We start from the raw sequence: 18,425 nt of genomic DNA, 5'->3' as shown, positions 1-18,425 counted from the left end.
TTACTACTTACTAGGAAAAAATCTCAACAGGCAAGCCATTAAAACTAAAATGTCCTACATGCAGTTTCAAGAGAATATATTCACTCTCAAAGAGATACAATTTAACAAACAGACTGTCTTCTTTTTCAATAAAACTTCAAAAGGTAATTAGCACCTTTTACCCTACAACAACACAACTCCTTTAGAGAATTACCTTTCTTTGTCACTATGAAGTACAGATACCCACTAACCTAAAACTAGAAAAAAAGATGGATGGAACCTAGAAGCCAATATACAAAGACTACTAATCTCTCCAAAATGGGGATTCACTTAAGTCTTGCTTCCTTGCCCCAACATTTCTCAAAAATGACATGCATGCATGGGTGCTACTCACAGGGGTACATGGCACTGCTCAGAATCAGCTCTGGTCAGTTCCTCCTCTTCAATATCAGACTCCCCTCCAGAACTACTGTCAGTGATGTCTGAATCAAATGCCTGTTCACTGCACCTCAAATTGGCTATGCCACTAGCTGTAAATCTCTCCAGTTCTTCTGAAATTGAATCACTTTTCAGGAAGTTGCTAAGTCCTTCTGAAGTAGTGGTCTCACTGGCAGCTTTTCTTAAGGCAGCTTCAGCCTTTCGGGTCAGCATCAACTGGCTCCGGGATTTCAAGGATTCCAAGTTTGGCAGTTTGCTCAAAGTCTTCTCCAAAAACCCACCCAGCTGATGCTGTAAATGCCTCTCCACCTGCTTGGCTTGCACAACCTGTAAGCGCTTCTGTAACCTACGAGCACGGCTCTCAATATCAGCTTGCCGCCTCAGTAAAGCTGTTATCCTTGTGTCAGAATCTAAAGCACTGAAAAGAATGGAAGACATGGGGGACTTTTTACCCTCTAACTTGACACTTCCCAAGTTAGGGCTGCAGTCTGTACCAGGTGCTAACCTACTGCTTCCCTGAAGCGCCGGCTGTTCCGTGGAATTGACAGAAGATTTGTTTGCAGTGCTATTATTGCTATATAGAGTTGTGTGTTCTACATCAAGGCTTCTATGTGGAAGAGTGCAATTGGTCATACCCCCCTTCAAGTCCCCAGAGTCAGCTCCTCCCACTTCACCTCCCTGAAGAGCAGATGAAGTGAGAGCTTGCTTCCCCCCATTGAGGGGATTGGAATTGTCATGATCAGAATGTGAACTTTTAGTCAATTTCTTGGCCAATCCATTTACAGGCGCTTGTGGTAGAGCTGTCTGGCCACTTGTATTCATGGTTCTAAGATTTTCTAAGGAAAACTCCAAAACTGGCTGTCTCCCCAACAGCTCAGCTCGGAGTTCATAGGACTGAGATAAGAGGGGATGAGATTTAAGGACTGCCTGCTTGCTGAAGACTCCTTGCAATTTCAAAGACTCCTTCTGGGGAACAGATGTCACATCAGAGCAGAGGTAAGATGCCACCAGTGGTTGCAGCTTTCCTAGGTCTTCCTTGGGATTATTTCGGAAGTCTAGACTGGGATCCTCTGCAGCAATGGCTTTTCTTTTGGTTCCGTTGGCAGCAATAAGGATATTGGCGTTGCCGTTATTTTCGGCACTGCCAGGGGACAAGGTGGAGGATGGGGGAGCCAGTTTGAACCGGATGTGGTGTGCTTCAGCTGCTGCGTCAGTGAGAGCGGGCGCCATCGCAGCCATTCAGCACAGAGAGACAGGAAGTCCAGCCTCTCCCGGTGCCGAGGCCAGCTCCACGGCCCCTTACTGCCTCCGTTGAGAACAGGCTAGAAAAGAAAGGAAGAAAAAAAGTTAGAAATTCAAGCACATTCAAAACAATACGTTTTCACACAAGCACTACTCGAAGCTATTGTCTAAACCATGTCTCCAGCAAAAAAGCTCTGGAGCCATCCTAGAGATCCGAATGTCTTTTGTCTGAAAGGGTAAGGGAAACAGTCCCTGCACAAGAAAAGAATTCTACTCTTTTGTCACTTGTTAGCCACAGACTCAAAGGTGCCAAAACGGAAGTTCCACTTTGACATAATCACAGATTAAAGGTAAATCATCTGCCTTTAAAAGAAAAGCTTTTTAAAACTTCTTGAAATTAGTACACTTAACACATTCCCACTGCCTCCAATCACCAGTGGTCCATGCATGACTGTCCCACTGGGCAGTTTGTACCACTGGTGGCACAAGTAGTTCAGTCATGCATGGGACAGGCATAATGTACCACTGGTGGTTCAAGCCACTCAGCAGTGAGACATGAATTACAGCCCCATTGTGGACGTTAAAGCAGATACACCAAACACACCCAATACCGCAAAAAAAAAAAGAAAAAAATTAGTAAGGGACTCCTCATGCTCATAAAAAATATTTACATAAAATGTCACAGCTCTGTACATTTTTCCAGCCAGGAATCCAGTTCTCATGAGCTTTTCACTGCTCTACTAATACAGGCTGAAATACAAAGATATACATACAAAATCTGAAATATCAATTTGCTTCATCATTTTTTGCCCCTTTCGGATCAGAATGCTTAATGTCTTCTCTACTGGCCCTTTCTTTTCAGCCCAAGAATTTATTCAAGTCTTCTCTGTCCTCAAATTAATTGCTCACCATGTCTTTCCCTTTACCCCCAAGCACCCTGAAAGAAGAGTATGAACAACTCCCTGAGTCTTCACTCTTCTAAAACCTACTGCTCTGGCAAAAGTTACCAGTAAATCTCACTATTAAATCCAAGAGTCAAGTCTGTATTCCTCATTCTATCTGATTTCTCCCAAGCACTAGCCAATGCTGACTTTCTTCAAATTTTCCTTTCCTGAGCTCCTTAACTCTGTTATCTTACTCTCTTCCTCCTGTCTGTGCCCTGCAATGTTGGTACTACACAAGATTCTTCCTTCTGCCTTCTCTACTCACTTCCTTAGCAACAGCTACTACTACGAATGAGGCCCTGCTAACTCAGAAAACCTTGCTGGCCATGAACTCCCTATGTAGCCTAGGTTGGCCTTGAACTTGTGGAGATCTTCCTGCCTCAGCCTTCCAAGTGTTGAGATCACAGGTGTGCGCCACCAAGCCAAGTATTCATAAAGTGTGGACTCTGGAAGTCTGGGGACCTCAAAGACCATTTTGAAGCCCATGCTTTCAGAGATATACTAAAACAGTATTTGCCTTTTTCACTGTGTTGACATACACAATAAGGGTATAAAAATGAAGATGGTCAAAACTGCTGCTTCCTTAGAACAAATCAAGATAGTGTCACCAAGCTATACAAGTCAGTTCACTTAAAAATGTCCTTTTTTCCCCCTCCAGTACCAGGGATTAAACCCAAGGGCCTCCATCCCCACTCCGCCCCACCACCTTTCTTGTCACTAAGTGGCTAAACTGCCCAGGCTGGGCTCCTGCTTCTGTGCCCCAGAGTGCTGGGATTATAGGCATGTGCCACCAGGCCAGCAAGAATGTTCTTGATAAATCAGTAAAACTTAATTTTATTACTTTTTGACCCTTTGAATACCTGTTTTAATATTTTGTATTCAAAGAAAAAAGTATGCACGAAGTACTCTGCTGCTTTATGAAATATGAGGAAAAGCACTTGTAAAACTGAATTTCCAGCCAGGAGTGGTGGCGCACGCCTATAATCCCAGCACTTGGGAGGCTGAGGCAGGAGGATCATTGTGGGTTCGAGACCAGTCTGGGCTACAAAGTGAGCTTGAGGCCAGGCTGAACTGCATACTGACATCCTGTCTCAAAAAAAAAAAAAAAAGAACCTAAATTGCCAGCTCATTTTAGAACCTTTCTTCATGAAACTATTTTTATTTCACTGAGCAACATCTATGATTATTACAACTTAAACAGTAGGCAGACATTTTCCTAAAAATGAACAAAGTGAACATGTCACTTTAAGGCAAACCACTAATATTTGTTACCAATGATAAATCTGAGTTTTCAAGCAAAAATTAATATCACATTCTGAAAACTGTATCTGCCATGAGCTTGAACATCTCTCCAATACTTATTTCTCATTAAACAGATCAGTGGTGATATTAGTAAATGTGAATTTCTGATATAATATAATGTGTCAACATTCGAAAGGTTTGTATAGCCTAGTGAATAACCAAATAACCCATGGCTGTTAGAAAATAAGTACAAGTAAAACTACAAGACAGACCAACTGTAATTTAGATTTTAATGTAACAGTTTGAGTTTAATTCATATGATTTCAGATTCCACTTTATAACTATAGTGTTCATGGAGTAACAACTTGTTGAGTCTGGGCGCAATGTAAAAATGTTATGGTTTAGCTCTAAAATGGCCCCCAAAGCTCCCTGTGTTTGGGACGTGATAGTTCACATTATGAGGGAAGTGAAGCAGGCTTGCTGTTGGGAGGCAGGGCTCTGGTCAAAGACTGGTCACAGGGGAAGCGGCCTGCCGGAGTTTCTCTCTCTCCCTTCTTTCTCTGCTCCCTAGCTGCCGAGGTAAGCAGCTGTTCTTCATCTGCCATGCCCTCTGCCATGCATTCCTGCCCTGGAGTCAGAGGACTAAGGGCTGAAATATGAGCCAAAATAAACCCCTCCTCCCTCTTGGCTGTGGCTGTCAGCATTTTGTTCTGGCCACTAGAGAAGTGACTGAGACACAACGGATATCCGGAAAGCCTTATTAAATATAGGTGTCTGAAAAAAATAAAGTACAGGTATCTGAAAGGACTACTGAACTCTCCTCTCTTTTCCAACTATGTATCTGTCGAGGCATTTTTCTTTCTTTTTTTGTCCTCCCTTTTTTTCTTGTTTTGTGGTCCTAGAGATCAAAGCCAGGGCTTTGTGCATTAGTTATACACCTTGAAATGAGATACACTCCTGACCCAAGGCCGGATTTTCCTGCTATGTTTTTACTTAAGTGATATCACAACAGAATGAATACGGCAAACATAAGAACCCACTTGTTTTCTATTAAGTTAAATAATTACAAGATTTGCAAAAATATAAAAAGTGCCTTTCACTAAATTTTTGTTTTGGCTACAGCTGGAAGTTTTTTTTCACAGAGTGCTTGTTATTTTAAAATGAAGTAATAAATAGCTATCTTTACAATTTCTCAGCGTTTCTAATAAAGCAAATATGTATAAATAGTAACCCGCAAGAGCTCTCTGTGGTTCTCATCAATTTTTAGGCTAAGAGGTAGAGGTAAGGCTAAGACTATGCAAGCCTTCTCTCCCCTTGTGAGAAAAAGAGTAATCTCCAATGTGGACCAACGTTTGTACTTTTAGATCAACCCTGACATACGATGGCAGGCCCTATAGCATTACACTAACTTCTTTATGACAATTCAGATTGAGAAAACATTTGTAAAAGCACCAATACACATACTGTTAAAACCTATTGCCCTAATGGCATTCTGTATGACACAACTTGGTTTATGTTCACTTTTTCATTTCTGATTTGAAATTTATTACTAATTCCTAATAGATTAACAGTTGTGTTGTGGATCAGTTGACAGCTGAACCAAATATAAGTTATTTGTTCACAATATTTTGAATCAGTTTCATAATATGCAAAGTATTTTCCCATAAAGAAAAGTTACTATCAGATCAGTCAATTCAACTCCTACTCTTTACAATATCAATGCATAGTTGATATTTATGGGAAGGCAATAATGCACATCAGTAACGGACAACTATTACAACATGTGTAAAAAATTACTATACTGACAAAAAGCACCACAGTAAGCCCCAGTAACGGTAAAAAACAACCTCCTTCCGGGGACCCAGGTAAGGAAAGAAATGTTACAACACAAACAGGAAAACCAAGATTTACCTGGCACAAATAAAAGGATCCTAATATAAGAGCACACCACAGGAGGGACCTAAATAGTAAACTTCCGAAGTTATTCTATAATGCAAGTTCTCAGTTTAAAGAAAAATATGCTGGCTCAAATCTCTTCCAAAAAGACTCCTATAACTACAGCCTTCTCAAATGTCTATGAAGTTGACAACAACCATCTCAAAGACAGGAATTTATCTACATTTTCTGCTTGGTCTTAATATCCTGAGATGCACCGTGAAGAATTACTACTAAAACAATCCTCTTGGTGAGTCAAGACAGAGGTGACCACTTCTTCAGAAGAAATTCCCAAAGAAATACTACTGCTTCAAAAAATGGAAAGCTAGGTATGGCGGCGCACACCTGTAATGCCAGCACTTGGGAGGCTGAGGCACTACCATCGCCGTGAGTTTGAGGGCAGCCTGGGCTACACAGACAGACCCTGTCTCAAAACATCCAAAGACAGATGGATCCATATCCTCCTACTTTCACTGACCTGAAGTGTTATGCTGAGATTCAATATTATGAGCTCAAATGACATTTGGGTTCACATCCTGGTCCCTTACCTCCTGTAAATTACTCAACTACTCCAGTCCCTCAGTTTGCTCACCTATAAATAACAGAGCTTACCTTTAAGGCTGCTGTGGGGAAAAAAAAAAAAAGGCTTCTGTGATGATTACACAAAATATTCTCATTTACTTAGCCTATTACCTGCTGAAATTATCCATTTGTAATCTGGAGGGGCAAAGCTAATACAGAAAAAATAAATTTTCATAAGACTTTAATGCATGGGAAAATATAAAGCAACTGATTATCTCAAACATCACTGTACTTAAAGACTCATGCACACAGAAAAAGGAAAGCACATATCAAAACATACACATGGCACAATTAGCTACAACTGCCATGTAAGTTTAGGACATTAAAACAAAATTTCTTTTTCAGCCAGGAGTAGTGGTGCTGGCCTCTGTAATCCCAGCACTCTGGGAGGCTGAAGCAGGAGAACGGCAGGTGTGAGCACAGCCTGGGCAACCTAGCAAGATCCTGTCTCAAAATAAAAAGTTTTTTGAAAGACCAGGGATGCTAGCTCAGCGCACAAGGCCCTGAGTTCAACCCGTAATATCCCCCAAAACTTGTATGTCTAGATTTGCTTTTATTTTACTATCTCATGCAATTGCTCATGAAAAGAAAACAAACTAGATGTCCAATAATTTAAATTTTGAACTATTCATGCAATAGAATATTATCCAACACAGAAAATAGCACGGCAAAACTGGTTGTAGTGGTACACGTTTATGATCCCAGCATGGAAGGCTGAGGCAGGGGTACCCCAAGTTTGAGGCCAGTCTTGGCTACATAGTGAGTTTAAGGCCAGCCTGAATTACAGAGGAAGACCATGCCGCGGAAAAAAAAAAAAAAACAACAGAGAAACAAAGAAAATAGCATTACAGATCTATATTTACGACGTGAAGTGTGTGCTCCATTGTTAAGTGGAAAAATAGTGTTATAAAACATGTACTAGGACCTTATTTTTATTATTAAAAAAGTCATTTGGTTTAGACAACGTCTCCACCATAAATATGTATTGTGTGGCATAAAGGAGGGAATCAAAAAGAAAATAATGGTTTTAAAAAAGAGAGAAGAAAATAATGGAAATTCTTAAAGAGTCAAAAAAGCAAGTAAAGCAAAACATCAATTTTCTTAAATTTAACATACTGAGCTGGGCATACTGGTATCTATAAAGCCAGCTACTTGCAAGGCTGAGACATGAGGACCCAAGTTCTAGGCAGACTGGACAATTTAGCTAGACCCTGGGTCCACTAAAAAAAAGGTTGGGGAGATATCTCAGTGCATACACAGACCCTCAGTTAAATCCCCAGTATCGAAAAAAGAAAAAAACTTATTGAGCAAAACGTTGATTAAACCAATGATTCCAATACCACTTGACCTCACATACCCCAAAAAGCTTCACTCAACAATTTAATAGAGAAAGCCTGTCAAACTTAAACCGTTTTGCAAAACTGGCATATCAGCTTATGATAAATAATCTTTCTCCAAAGAATACGGAGCATTAAAAGCTATAATTAACTAATTAATCCTCGTAACTACCTGGGAAGTTGATTTAGGACTGGGATTAAAATTTCCACTTCACTGATGGGAAAAGATAATAGTCAACTGTTTACTTAGAATAAAGAAATATTCCCATTTTTAGTTCATCTAGTATACTACAGTATGACAAATACAGACGACATTACTGCACTCACTGTTACTAACGTAAATTAAAATTGTGCAGGAATGTAGAGATGAAAGGAGTCATCAAATCAAGGTTCTTCAGCAATAAAACATTAGGATGGTTACACGTTTCCCTCACACTTTGAAGGAAGCTAAAATTTTAGGGACAGAAAGATTTAAAATGTAAAACGCCGGGGGAAATAAATTTCCCTGACAGAGATTCACAATGAACTTTATCATAATAAATGCACAAAGGTTTGTCTTTACCAAAATTATTTTACAAATAAGCATTTTCCTCCCTACATCTATTAGTATCAGGCAGATTTCTGTTCTGAGGAGTAAGTTGCCAAAGTTCAATAATGTGACCTCTGGGGTGCTTTCCTGTGCTGATTCTATTATTTTAATCTGTACCGTAGATCCAAAGACACACTTCTACTTACAAGTGGAAGAAAAATTTATCACTGGGGCAGTTTCTCAAGGACAGCATTACTGCACTTTGGGTTAAGTTTTTGACAGGGGGGCAATACTGTGCACTGAAGGATGTTTGAGCAGCCTCTCTGGTTGCTACTCACTAGATGCCAGCCAGTCATCTCCTGCAAGTTATGACCACCAAAACAGAGATGTACCAAATGCCTCCCACTGGCAAAGCAAAATCACACTTCCTAATAAAGAACCACTAGCTACAGAGAGTATATTCTCTCTCACACACATACACACACGTACACAGAAAAACATATCTGGCTCTTTTGAATACTCCAGACCAGAACTCTATACCTACAAATGAAAACTTCACTTTATCCCTTGTAAATGTCCGAGTCTCCACATGTATGGGAATAATTCAGAAGCATCCACCTTGCAAAAATGTTACACTGCATTGACCCAAGAGGAAGGATTAAGACTATTTGGCTGGCCAACAAGTCAAGTATTACAACTGCACTTACATTGGAAACACATGCAAATATCAGCTGGGGAAGAAAACTCTGCCCCTGATGTAGCTTCAAAAACTACAGGAGTGAGGGGAAAAAACCCAAAGAAACAAACAACAACAACAAAAAACTACAGAAGGAAGAATGATTAGGGAAGTGTCCATGTTGTTAAGATTTCAGCTGAGACTTAAAAATGAATTAAAATTTCATTATGTGAAAGACAAGGACAAGAGAAAGATAGCCTGGGTTTCTGTTTGTGTGTTTTGTTTGTTTTTGGTCGTTTTGAGACAAGATTTCACTATATGCAGTTCAGGCTGACCTTGCATTCACTTTGCAGCCCAGGCTGGCCTTGAGCGCATAGTGATCCTCCCGCCTCGGCCTCTGGAGTGCTGAGATTACAGACGTTTGCCACCATGCCTGGCCTAGTATGGTCTTCTACTGAGAGAAACAGCAGAAGCCACAGTTCTGAGGAACAAGACACACTAAGGGCTAAAAGAAAGGAAATTTTGCATAATATACGCTGTGTTTTAATAAAGGAAGTGATACAGGAAAAGGTAGGTCATCTGAAGCCTAGTGGACAATTCTGAATACTCCGCCTGAATACTGAGCCTTAAGTCAGCATTTATAAAGACTTGCAAACAGGTGACTATCATTATAAATTTTCCAAGTGGGAGTGTCATTATCAGAATGGTGCTTTAGAGACCAGTTGGGTAGAGGCAGATTAAAATAAAGTAAAAACATATCTAGATGTCAAAAACCAATAGAGAAGCTACTGAAATTCAACTAAGGAGGTCACTATAGCAGAATAGCCAAAATCTTCAAAGATTAAATCCAGAAATATAAAGGGGCTAAAGAATGTAATGGCTTATAAAGACTCGTGAGAAAACACTTTTCCTTCAGAATTTCAGCTCCTTTATAATGAAACCTTTCCATTTATTTCCCATAAGTCTGTTCAAGTTTGGCATGTCCTCCATATTCCTAAGGTCCTCACCAGTTTACACTTCCTAGTATCTTCCTGACTGGTACACCTCAGAACCCCCAATACTATATACATTTTAAAAGAAAATCATCCAACTTCCCTACTCTACAAGTGTCTAGTGCCTTTTCACAAATCCACATTACTCAAGGTGAAACTTAAAGTGAGGGCAAGTTGAGAGTAATGGCATACACCTTTAACCACTTAACAGTTTACCCCAAACATCCATCACTCAGGCAGTGTGTCCGGTTACTTACAGGCTATCCCAGGGCACCTAGGCAGGTATTTCAACAGTCAATTCTTGTACTGAATAAATTTGACAAAGTTTTCATTTTTGTATTTCCTAATGAAAATAATGTAATTTTTGGTCCTCCTATATTTAAATAATTGGACTGGTAAGTGGTTAATCCCACGTGCATGGCTCAGGCAGGAGGTGCACAGCTAGTGTCCTGGCTGGGCAACTTAACAAGACCCTGTCTCAAAATAAAAAGGGGTCGGAAGTAGTTCAGAGAGAAGACCCAGGATTCAACCCCCACTACTGCCCATCCCCACCGAAGAAAGGATATCGGATAGTATGAATGCAGACCTCCCTACAGATCCCCAACCAACTCCATTTCTTTGCCTATGCTGCTACTTCTACACAGAAGGCCCTTCTAGTTTTTTGACCCAAACATTAATTCTTCAATACACATCATCTCCACCACAATTTCTGACTCTTCAGATTCCTATACAATCCACTTAAAGTCTCTATTAATCAATGCAAATCATCTAAATGTTCCCTAATTGTTAATTTATTAATTGTTTCCAAGACAAGGAAAGTTCCACATAGCACCCTTTTTTGGTAGACTTACTTCATCTAGAACTTGGTACTTCACAAGCTTTGGCTGACCGGACTACAATAGTCACAAAAGCTTCCTGAAGTGACCTCCAAATATACATTAGATTTTGTTAGTAAGAGAAAGAAGGGCTGGAGACACAGACAAGTGGTAAAGTGCCTATCTAGCACGCAAGAGGCAATTCACATGGGGGCTGGGGAGAGACTCTAATGAAGAAAATGACACGATCAAAATAATGGGAAGTATTTGGGAAAAGAGCTACATAACTTGGATAAACCAGGTGGTACAAGTATAGCTTCTCACAAGCGAGGAAGAGAGCAGTTATGTAGTGATTTGTAGCGTATCAGAAGCTACATTATGGGATACACTAGAAAGTATTTCTTTTACACAGAAATGAATATAGATATGTTACAGACTACCCTAGTAAGAAGACAAAATCTTTATTAAAAAACAAAAAACAATAATATGGGTCGCATTCCCCCAATTCCCTAACACTACCCTATGAGAACAGAGCTTCCTAACTGAAAGTGTGTTATAATTAGTAAGGGAAACATAACTAAATGGAGGACAGGTTAAGACTATTGCTCACTAACATTAATTAACCTTTTATTATGTCAGCCACTGTACTAAGTATTTTACATACATTCTCTTAATTTCACAGTAACACTGTAAGGTAAGTACCACTGTCTTCTTTTTAATGGATGAGGAAACTTGATGCTCCTGAAAGGCTAAGTAATTTGCCTGTATCAGACAATACTAAGTTGCAGAGGTAGGATCGTTATAGCAAATACTTTTGACTATATATTAGGCAGGTCAGGGCTAGATTTAAACTGAAAAAAGGGACTTCATTGCTAGACAGTAAAATTTTGAATTTTATTCTTTACAGGAAAGTCAATAAAGGGACACCAACTACGTACACCAACTGTCTCCAGTATGTATTAAATTTATTAAAATCCCTTCAGTTGGATGTGGTGGCGCATGCTCCAGTCACTCAGGAAGCTAAGGCAAGAGGATCAAGCCAGACTAGGCAACTTAGTGATATCCTGTTCTCAAGTAAAAATTAAAATGTCCAGGGATGTACCTCAGTGGTAGAGTGCTTGCCTAGCACAGTAAAGCCTTGGGTTCAATACCCACTACACACGCGCGCACACACACACACACACACACACAGGCCTACAACAGTCAAACTACTGCACTAAATACCTACAATAATGAAAAGGCCAAGAAAATAAGGGAATCTCTAGGGACCACAATAGGGGACCCTACATGGGCTGAGAAGTACGTGGACTCAGGGAAGGCTTCCAAGAGGAAACAGCATCTACACTGTTCCATATTCAAACCCCATTCGCTGCTCCTAATACCAAACCCAAAGCGAACTTCTGCCTCCTCAACATTCCCTACGTAAGTGAATCTTGACCAATCCCTATTTATCTTATACTGTTCAATAAATCTCATTTAAATCTCCACTAAAGCCAGACCCAAATCATAGACTACAGTAGGGAGTAACACTGGAGAACTAGGAATTATATAAAGTTTCAATAATGCCAAAGATGGTAAGGTATCAGTGAGGTGTGAAGACAGTTTTACGCATCGTGTTTTGCCTTAAGGTGTCAAGGAAAGATTCCAGGAAAGAAAAGACAATCTGGTAAGGGAAGGAGGGCTTGCATGCTTCACGCAGACACTGGCCCGTATGTTCAAGGAGAGTAAATACAATACACTGAGCCACACAGTGTCTGTCCACTCATCAGACAGAGAAAGACAGCTGTTTAAGTCAGGTGCAGGTCTGGATTCAAAAGTGGCTCAGTCCTCAGAAGAGAAAGCAGTGTGAGACAATGTTTCCTTCTCCCCGCTTCTGACAGTCTCTCCACCTTGCATCCACTACCATAATGATTATTTTAAAGGAAGAAAAGAGGAAAGGAGGAAATACAAATCTGACCAAGTGATTTTTAAAATCATCCACTGACTCTAGGACAAGAGGTATCTGCCCCCTTTAACGATCAACTTCATCTCCAGCCTCACTGCAGCCACCTGAATCTCATATATGGTTCCTGGCTTTTCTATGTATGTCCATTTTTCCTCACACTGCTCTTTCAGGGGTCAGCTGTTCTAAGCATTCCTCATTCCTTCCAGGTTGAATTAAGAGTCTCTCCTCTCAAGGCTCTTACCTGCACCAGGGCTACAGCGGCCTGTCTAAATAAACCCTGCACTGTATCTGTCCCTTTTCTCCAGCAGACTCTGTACTGCCTACCCCCTACACGTAGCACCAGGCCTAGCGAACAGTAGACCAATACACGTTAAGTAACATGCGCATTCTATGCTTACTGAATCGGATGGAGATCCATTAGGACGTTGATGGGAATGTCTGATCATGAGATGACAACAATCTTATCGAGAAAGGTGACAACTGGAGGACATACCTTCACCTCAAATTCCACTCATTTAGATAACTGAACACTTACACCTACACTGGCAAACTTCTTCAATTATACATTTTTAAACTATTAAGTATGACTAGGTAACATTTTAAAGATGGTATCCATGAAAATTTTAAATGTAATTAATCAAAATTTTACCTAGCAAAAGCACTTCTAGGGCTTTAGCGAACACAAATAGGTATGGGTATGCTACATTACATGGACCACCAGTTTTTTCACTGAAAAACTGTAATATTAAAAAAATTAAAACCTAGCCTTAAAAAGATCAAGCCACATAAAGAGGTATGATATATTTTTAAAATACATTCTTAAGGTCTTTAAACATGTCCCTTCTCCACGGTAATATATGAACAGTTTACTGAAACATTCTTGACAGTTCCATTTATCAAACTAGCAGTTTGTTTTGTTTTGCAGATCGAACTCAGGACTTTGCACATGCCAGCCAAGCATTCTACCACTGAGCTACAACCCCCTCTAGACTAGTATTTCTACAGTCTCAATACTAGCAAACACCAGAAACTCATTAATTAGCTTTTAGCCTCTTTCCCTTCACACTCTCTGGTGCAGGTGCTAAAAAGGAGTCACAAAGGCCAAACAGCAAGTAGCAGGAGAAAGCCTGGATATCAGTTCTTAGCAATCTTTGGTTTACCATGTGAACAAAACTGTCATTCGTCCTTATTTATTCTCCCACTCTTACCTGCCAAGAGCATTTAACTAGGTCTGACCTTACACTGCTTCTTTTTAAAAATGGAATTAAAAGGTAAGGAACTCCATGAAGTTTGACACCACACAAGCAACTTTTTCCAAACAAGGGCACAGTCTGCTGTACATAAAACTCAGCAATATCTTTTTGGAGTGCTGGTTCAAGTAACAACTACTATAGTTTTTGGTAACATTTATATACAACTCTACTGAATTTTCTCCACTTTACACTTCCTAATTCTCAAAAGCTTGGAGAAAAACGAATTCTAAAAAAAATTAGAAATGGGGGAAAAAAGGCAAATTCACAGTCAACAATACAGATGCCAATAATTCCCTGGTAGAGTACTATTCAAATGTTGAAATTCTGTGGAGCTAGCTTAAAATCGTGCAAAGGCAAGGCTTTTCCGGAAATTAACTTTTATTAAACTACTAGTATGTGCTACTCTGTGCTATCCAATGAAGAAGTAAGAATTTAAAAGATCTCTATCCTGAAGGAATTCTTGGCATAAAGGTTTAAAACCTTGCTGGGTGTGGCGGCACATGCTTGTAATCCCAGTACTCAGGAAGTAGAGAGAGGAGGATCACTGTGAGTTAGAGATCAGACTGAGCTACACAGTGTATTCAAGGCTGGCCTGAACTACATAGTGAGACCCGGTCTCATTCACTCATTAATAAATAATAAATAAATAATGTCCTTGATACATTATCTTTAAATTTTTTTCCCCAGACTATCCAAGCTTTTCACTCATAAATATGAATTGTGTCCTATTTTAGTAAAGCTGGTTTCCACATATTCTACATTTTGGCTTTACCTTTACCCTATCAAAAACAAGGAAAGGTTTCATTCCTAAAAAATTCTATTGTAGCCCTTTTGAAACCTAAGGTTTTTAGGAAAGGACACCTATGTGCTCATTTTCCGTACATGTTTTATCCTGTAACCTAGAAGGCACATAGCTAACACAGAAACAGATCCCATAGAACTGTACATCTCCACTGAGCGATTATTCAGAATTTTAAAGCACCTTCACTTACACTCTCACCATTTTAGACAAATTTCTACCATGATTGGGTAGACTGTTCCAGGTCTCAGGAAACACGTTTTACACCACTGCACTTGCTCAGCTCACAATACGAAAGGAGCACAATGCAGTTTCTCAAATAAAATGGTCCCCAACACCTGGCCTGCCTACTGTGTCAGTGCAAAGCCTTGGACCATATCCTTTTCCTAAAATATAACTTTGTTTTTTCGAAATCTATTTTAAGACTAGTTTTTGAGTCCTCGTGTTGCTTCTAAAGACGCATGTTTTAGATTACAGTTTCTCTCCTAATAAACTGAGCACTAGCCTCTGGGCACACTAAAAGTTGTGCAAAAACATTACTGCCAGAATGTAATGATTCACAATACAAAGTAGGATTCTCTGATCCATACTTCCCACTCCCCAAACTGTGAAGACTCGGAGTGTGGTTAGAAAGGACGTATGAATTAGAAGAGACAAACAGCGCACTGTACTACAGGTCACCAACGTTTGCAAGCTACTAAAAAAGATGGGAGGTACATGATACACTTGGGATCACAGGAAAAGACCGGAATACACATTTGGGAGGGCAAGACACAGTTATTATTACTATATGATCTACACTATTCCTTCACCTCCAAATTGAAGGGAATGGAGATCCTTTGGGGGAAGCGAAGTCAACACATTTTTAAAATTATGTATCAAGTCACTTGATTTCTGCCTTGATGGCCTGACAAACAAGAAAAACAGAGCCCCGCCCCCGTCTCCTCCACCAAGGAAACCGACTGAGCATGGTGGTGAGTGCCTGTAACCCCAGCACACTCAGGAAGCTGAGGCAGGAAGACTGCAAAGTTCAAGGCCAGCCTGAGCTGCATAACAAGTTAAAAGCCAGCCCGAGGTACATATCAAGACCCTGTCTCCCCAAAATTTTCTTCTATGATCACTCTTTCGAAAGTACAGGATAGAGTAGTTTGGTGAATTTTGGAACATTTTAAAAACTGCTTTGCTAACATAACAAGGTAGCAGCTTTATTTAAAATACTTTCTCAAAGAAGCATCAACCACAGTAGCCCTGTGTGAACCAAGTCGTATCAAGCAGAACAAATCTACAACCTGTTATTTACTTTAAAATTAAAATCTGTAGTCAATTCAATAAAATCCAGAGGACACAGAGACAATGGTTACAATGTAGCATTACAGATATGGAAGTGTACTGGCAGCGCTGAGAAGAAAAAACTGAACTCAACAGTAGTATTTTCCTTCTCACCTTGATAAAAATGCAGATGCAAGTGAACTAAGGTTTACTCACTTTCTAGCTTCCAGAATTTTCCTCAACAGATCAATAAGTCATCTAACAATCAAAAGAGTGTTCTGCAGGTTTAGCCACAAAAATAACATAAGTAGGCAGGAAGAATGAAAAGCAGGCAAAAACAACGTATCACTGGGATTAAGCACAAAAATCAAACACTCATGTTCTCAATAGGGCCTTCAAGAAAGATACAGGTACAAGCCTCAATACAGTACTTCAGCAGACTCATATGGGTGCAAAGACCAAAATCCCCATCCTATCACAAGATCAACAGCACTTACCGAATCATGATCACTCTTTTAACCGTGCACAGCCACAAATCACAAACACTTCTTTCATACGCACTTCAATGAAGGACTTACCAAAGACAGCCACCTTTACCAAAATATAGATATTATCAATCTCTGTAACATATAATGTTTCCCTCCAAGTAGTTCCCGGTGAAGTCAACCACCTGAAATTATGACATTACTAAGGAATACTGTACATCAACTACGCTAAAGGTCAAAAGAATTGTATACTTTTTTGGATAACCTAGTGGAACGTCAACTCAGAATTCCATGAGTGAGGGTAGTTATCTGGGATTTGTAGTAATTTTTAAATTCCCAAAGGATGAGCATTTTTACCTTGCCTTATTTTTAGAACTACACATCATACTGCCCATATCACATGACATGATGTAACTGTGAGCAAAGAAAATGGCCCAAACCATTGAAAACATACACGGTAAGAAAGCGATCAATGCACACTCAATATTTCATACGTATTTACTTTAAGAATTTTTAACTCAACATAGTTTTTTTAAATTGAAACAGTGTGTAGTAAGGTATGTAAAAACAAAAGAGAAATGTACCTTGCATTTTATAATAGGAATTTACCTGACTATGGGGAAAACTGACAAGAAGAAAGAAACGGAAAGAGTAGTACTGTACTCTTCTAAAGCTACAGCATTCAGGGCAAAAAATATGTGGATCAAAACTGCAACAGAAATATTAGTTATACCTAGATAGAAAATTACCCAAAAGTATTCACTCTTGTAAGAAAAAAAAAGAAAAAGAAAAAAAGAGCCTTAACTGACAACGCCTGCCGACAACTGAAATTTTCTAAACTGGTAAGATAGTATTTAAGAAAAGGAACCTAGTACTGTACAGCCTGTAGCAGAGGGGGAGGGGAAACACACCCACTTAAGCCTTTGTAAATAAGAACACTTTAAATGACCCAAAAAACAAGAAAAACACAAACTACTGACCATTCTGACAAATGGAAAACGTACTCTAATGCGCTACTTTTCATACTTGAAAGTACTTTGAAACGAAGTTCAATAACAATTTATTAACTATATCATGCTTATGCAAGGCAAAGATTATGTAATTTTATCGTTTATTTTAAAGTGTTCTCCGGCTCCACAACTAAAAAAACTAAAACATTTTGATCTCTCCAACGGGGAGAGAAAAGGTTTCTCTGAACTTACCATTTAAAATACAAACGTACACCCCAAAACAAACAAAAACCCCACCGCGCTGGCTGGCCACGTGACCCGGGCGACGGCAACACCGGGATTGTGAATGGAGGGAGGGAGGCGAGGCTGAGGGCTGGAGCGGTCGCGGAACTTCGGGGACCGCGGGCTTCCAGCCCGCCGCCCCTGGGGTACCGACTCCGGCCTCCGCCGGCCGCACCGCGAACGCCCTCGAGCAGTTTTGTTACTAGGTCACGGAAAACGCTCCAATGACCTCCAGGATAAAAAAGGGAAAAGCGAGGCGGAGGAAAGCGCAATTTAAAGTGGCGCCATCGTGTCACCCCTTCCCCTACGGCAATCCACAAGCACAGTTAAGTAACGCGCTGCTCTAAAACCCCACACCGGGGCTGCAACGCCGGAAAACAAAAGGGTTTTCAAGCGGGGCGCAGGAACACGCTTGTTTATCATAAAGAAAACAATTACACGACTGGAAGCAAATCAAAAGACCGGCAGTCGGCACGCAGGGCCCCCGAAGGCAGCAAGCGCCAACGCACTAGACCAAATACAGCAATGCCTCTTCCCCTCTAGTTCAAAAAAAAGTCCGCCCGGGGAGGACTCGCTGCGAAAGCCCGGGCGACCTCGATCCCCACGCAGCAAAAATAACCAACAAACGAAACAATCGGAGTTCCGATACCGACCGTGGGGCACGCAGGAGGCCGGGCGCGGCGGGGCCGGCGCCCGGGAGAAGTTCAGGCGAGCGCCGGAGTTGGCCGGGG

The 18,425-nt window shown here is 40.4% G+C and overlaps 1 protein-coding gene across 2 annotated transcripts in view; it reads right to left on the bottom strand.

The window, feature by feature from the left end:
• The window catches only part of Kansl1 (KAT8 regulatory NSL complex subunit 1), a 181,484-nt gene that overhangs the window by 134,443 nt on the left and 28,616 nt on the right, over positions 1 to 18,425 (bottom strand). Inside the window, exons 1-2 of one of the 2 annotated variants that reach the window (XM_005402258.1) lie at positions 18,348 to 18,366; positions 374 to 1,739 (exon numbers count right to left, since the gene is read on the bottom strand). In XM_005402258.1, the coding sequence (XP_005402315.1) occupies positions 374 to 1,656 (1,283 nt within the window). In that variant the 5' untranslated portion in view covers positions 1,657 to 1,739; positions 18,348 to 18,366. Of the gene's footprint in view, positions 1 to 373; positions 1,740 to 18,347; positions 18,367 to 18,425 lie in introns of those variants that run through there. The other variant, XM_005402256.1, reaches the window with a different exon arrangement.

Source organism: Chinchilla lanigera, unplaced genomic scaffold (assembly GCF_000276665.1).
Source record: "Chinchilla lanigera isolate Chin_1 unplaced genomic scaffold, ChiLan1.0 scaffold00077, whole genome shotgun sequence".
Lineage (NCBI taxonomy): Eukaryota > Metazoa > Chordata > Mammalia > Rodentia > Chinchillidae > Chinchilla > Chinchilla lanigera.
The sequence above is the reverse complement of the archived record's forward strand: the minus strand, read 5'-3'. Positions and strand labels throughout refer to the sequence as shown.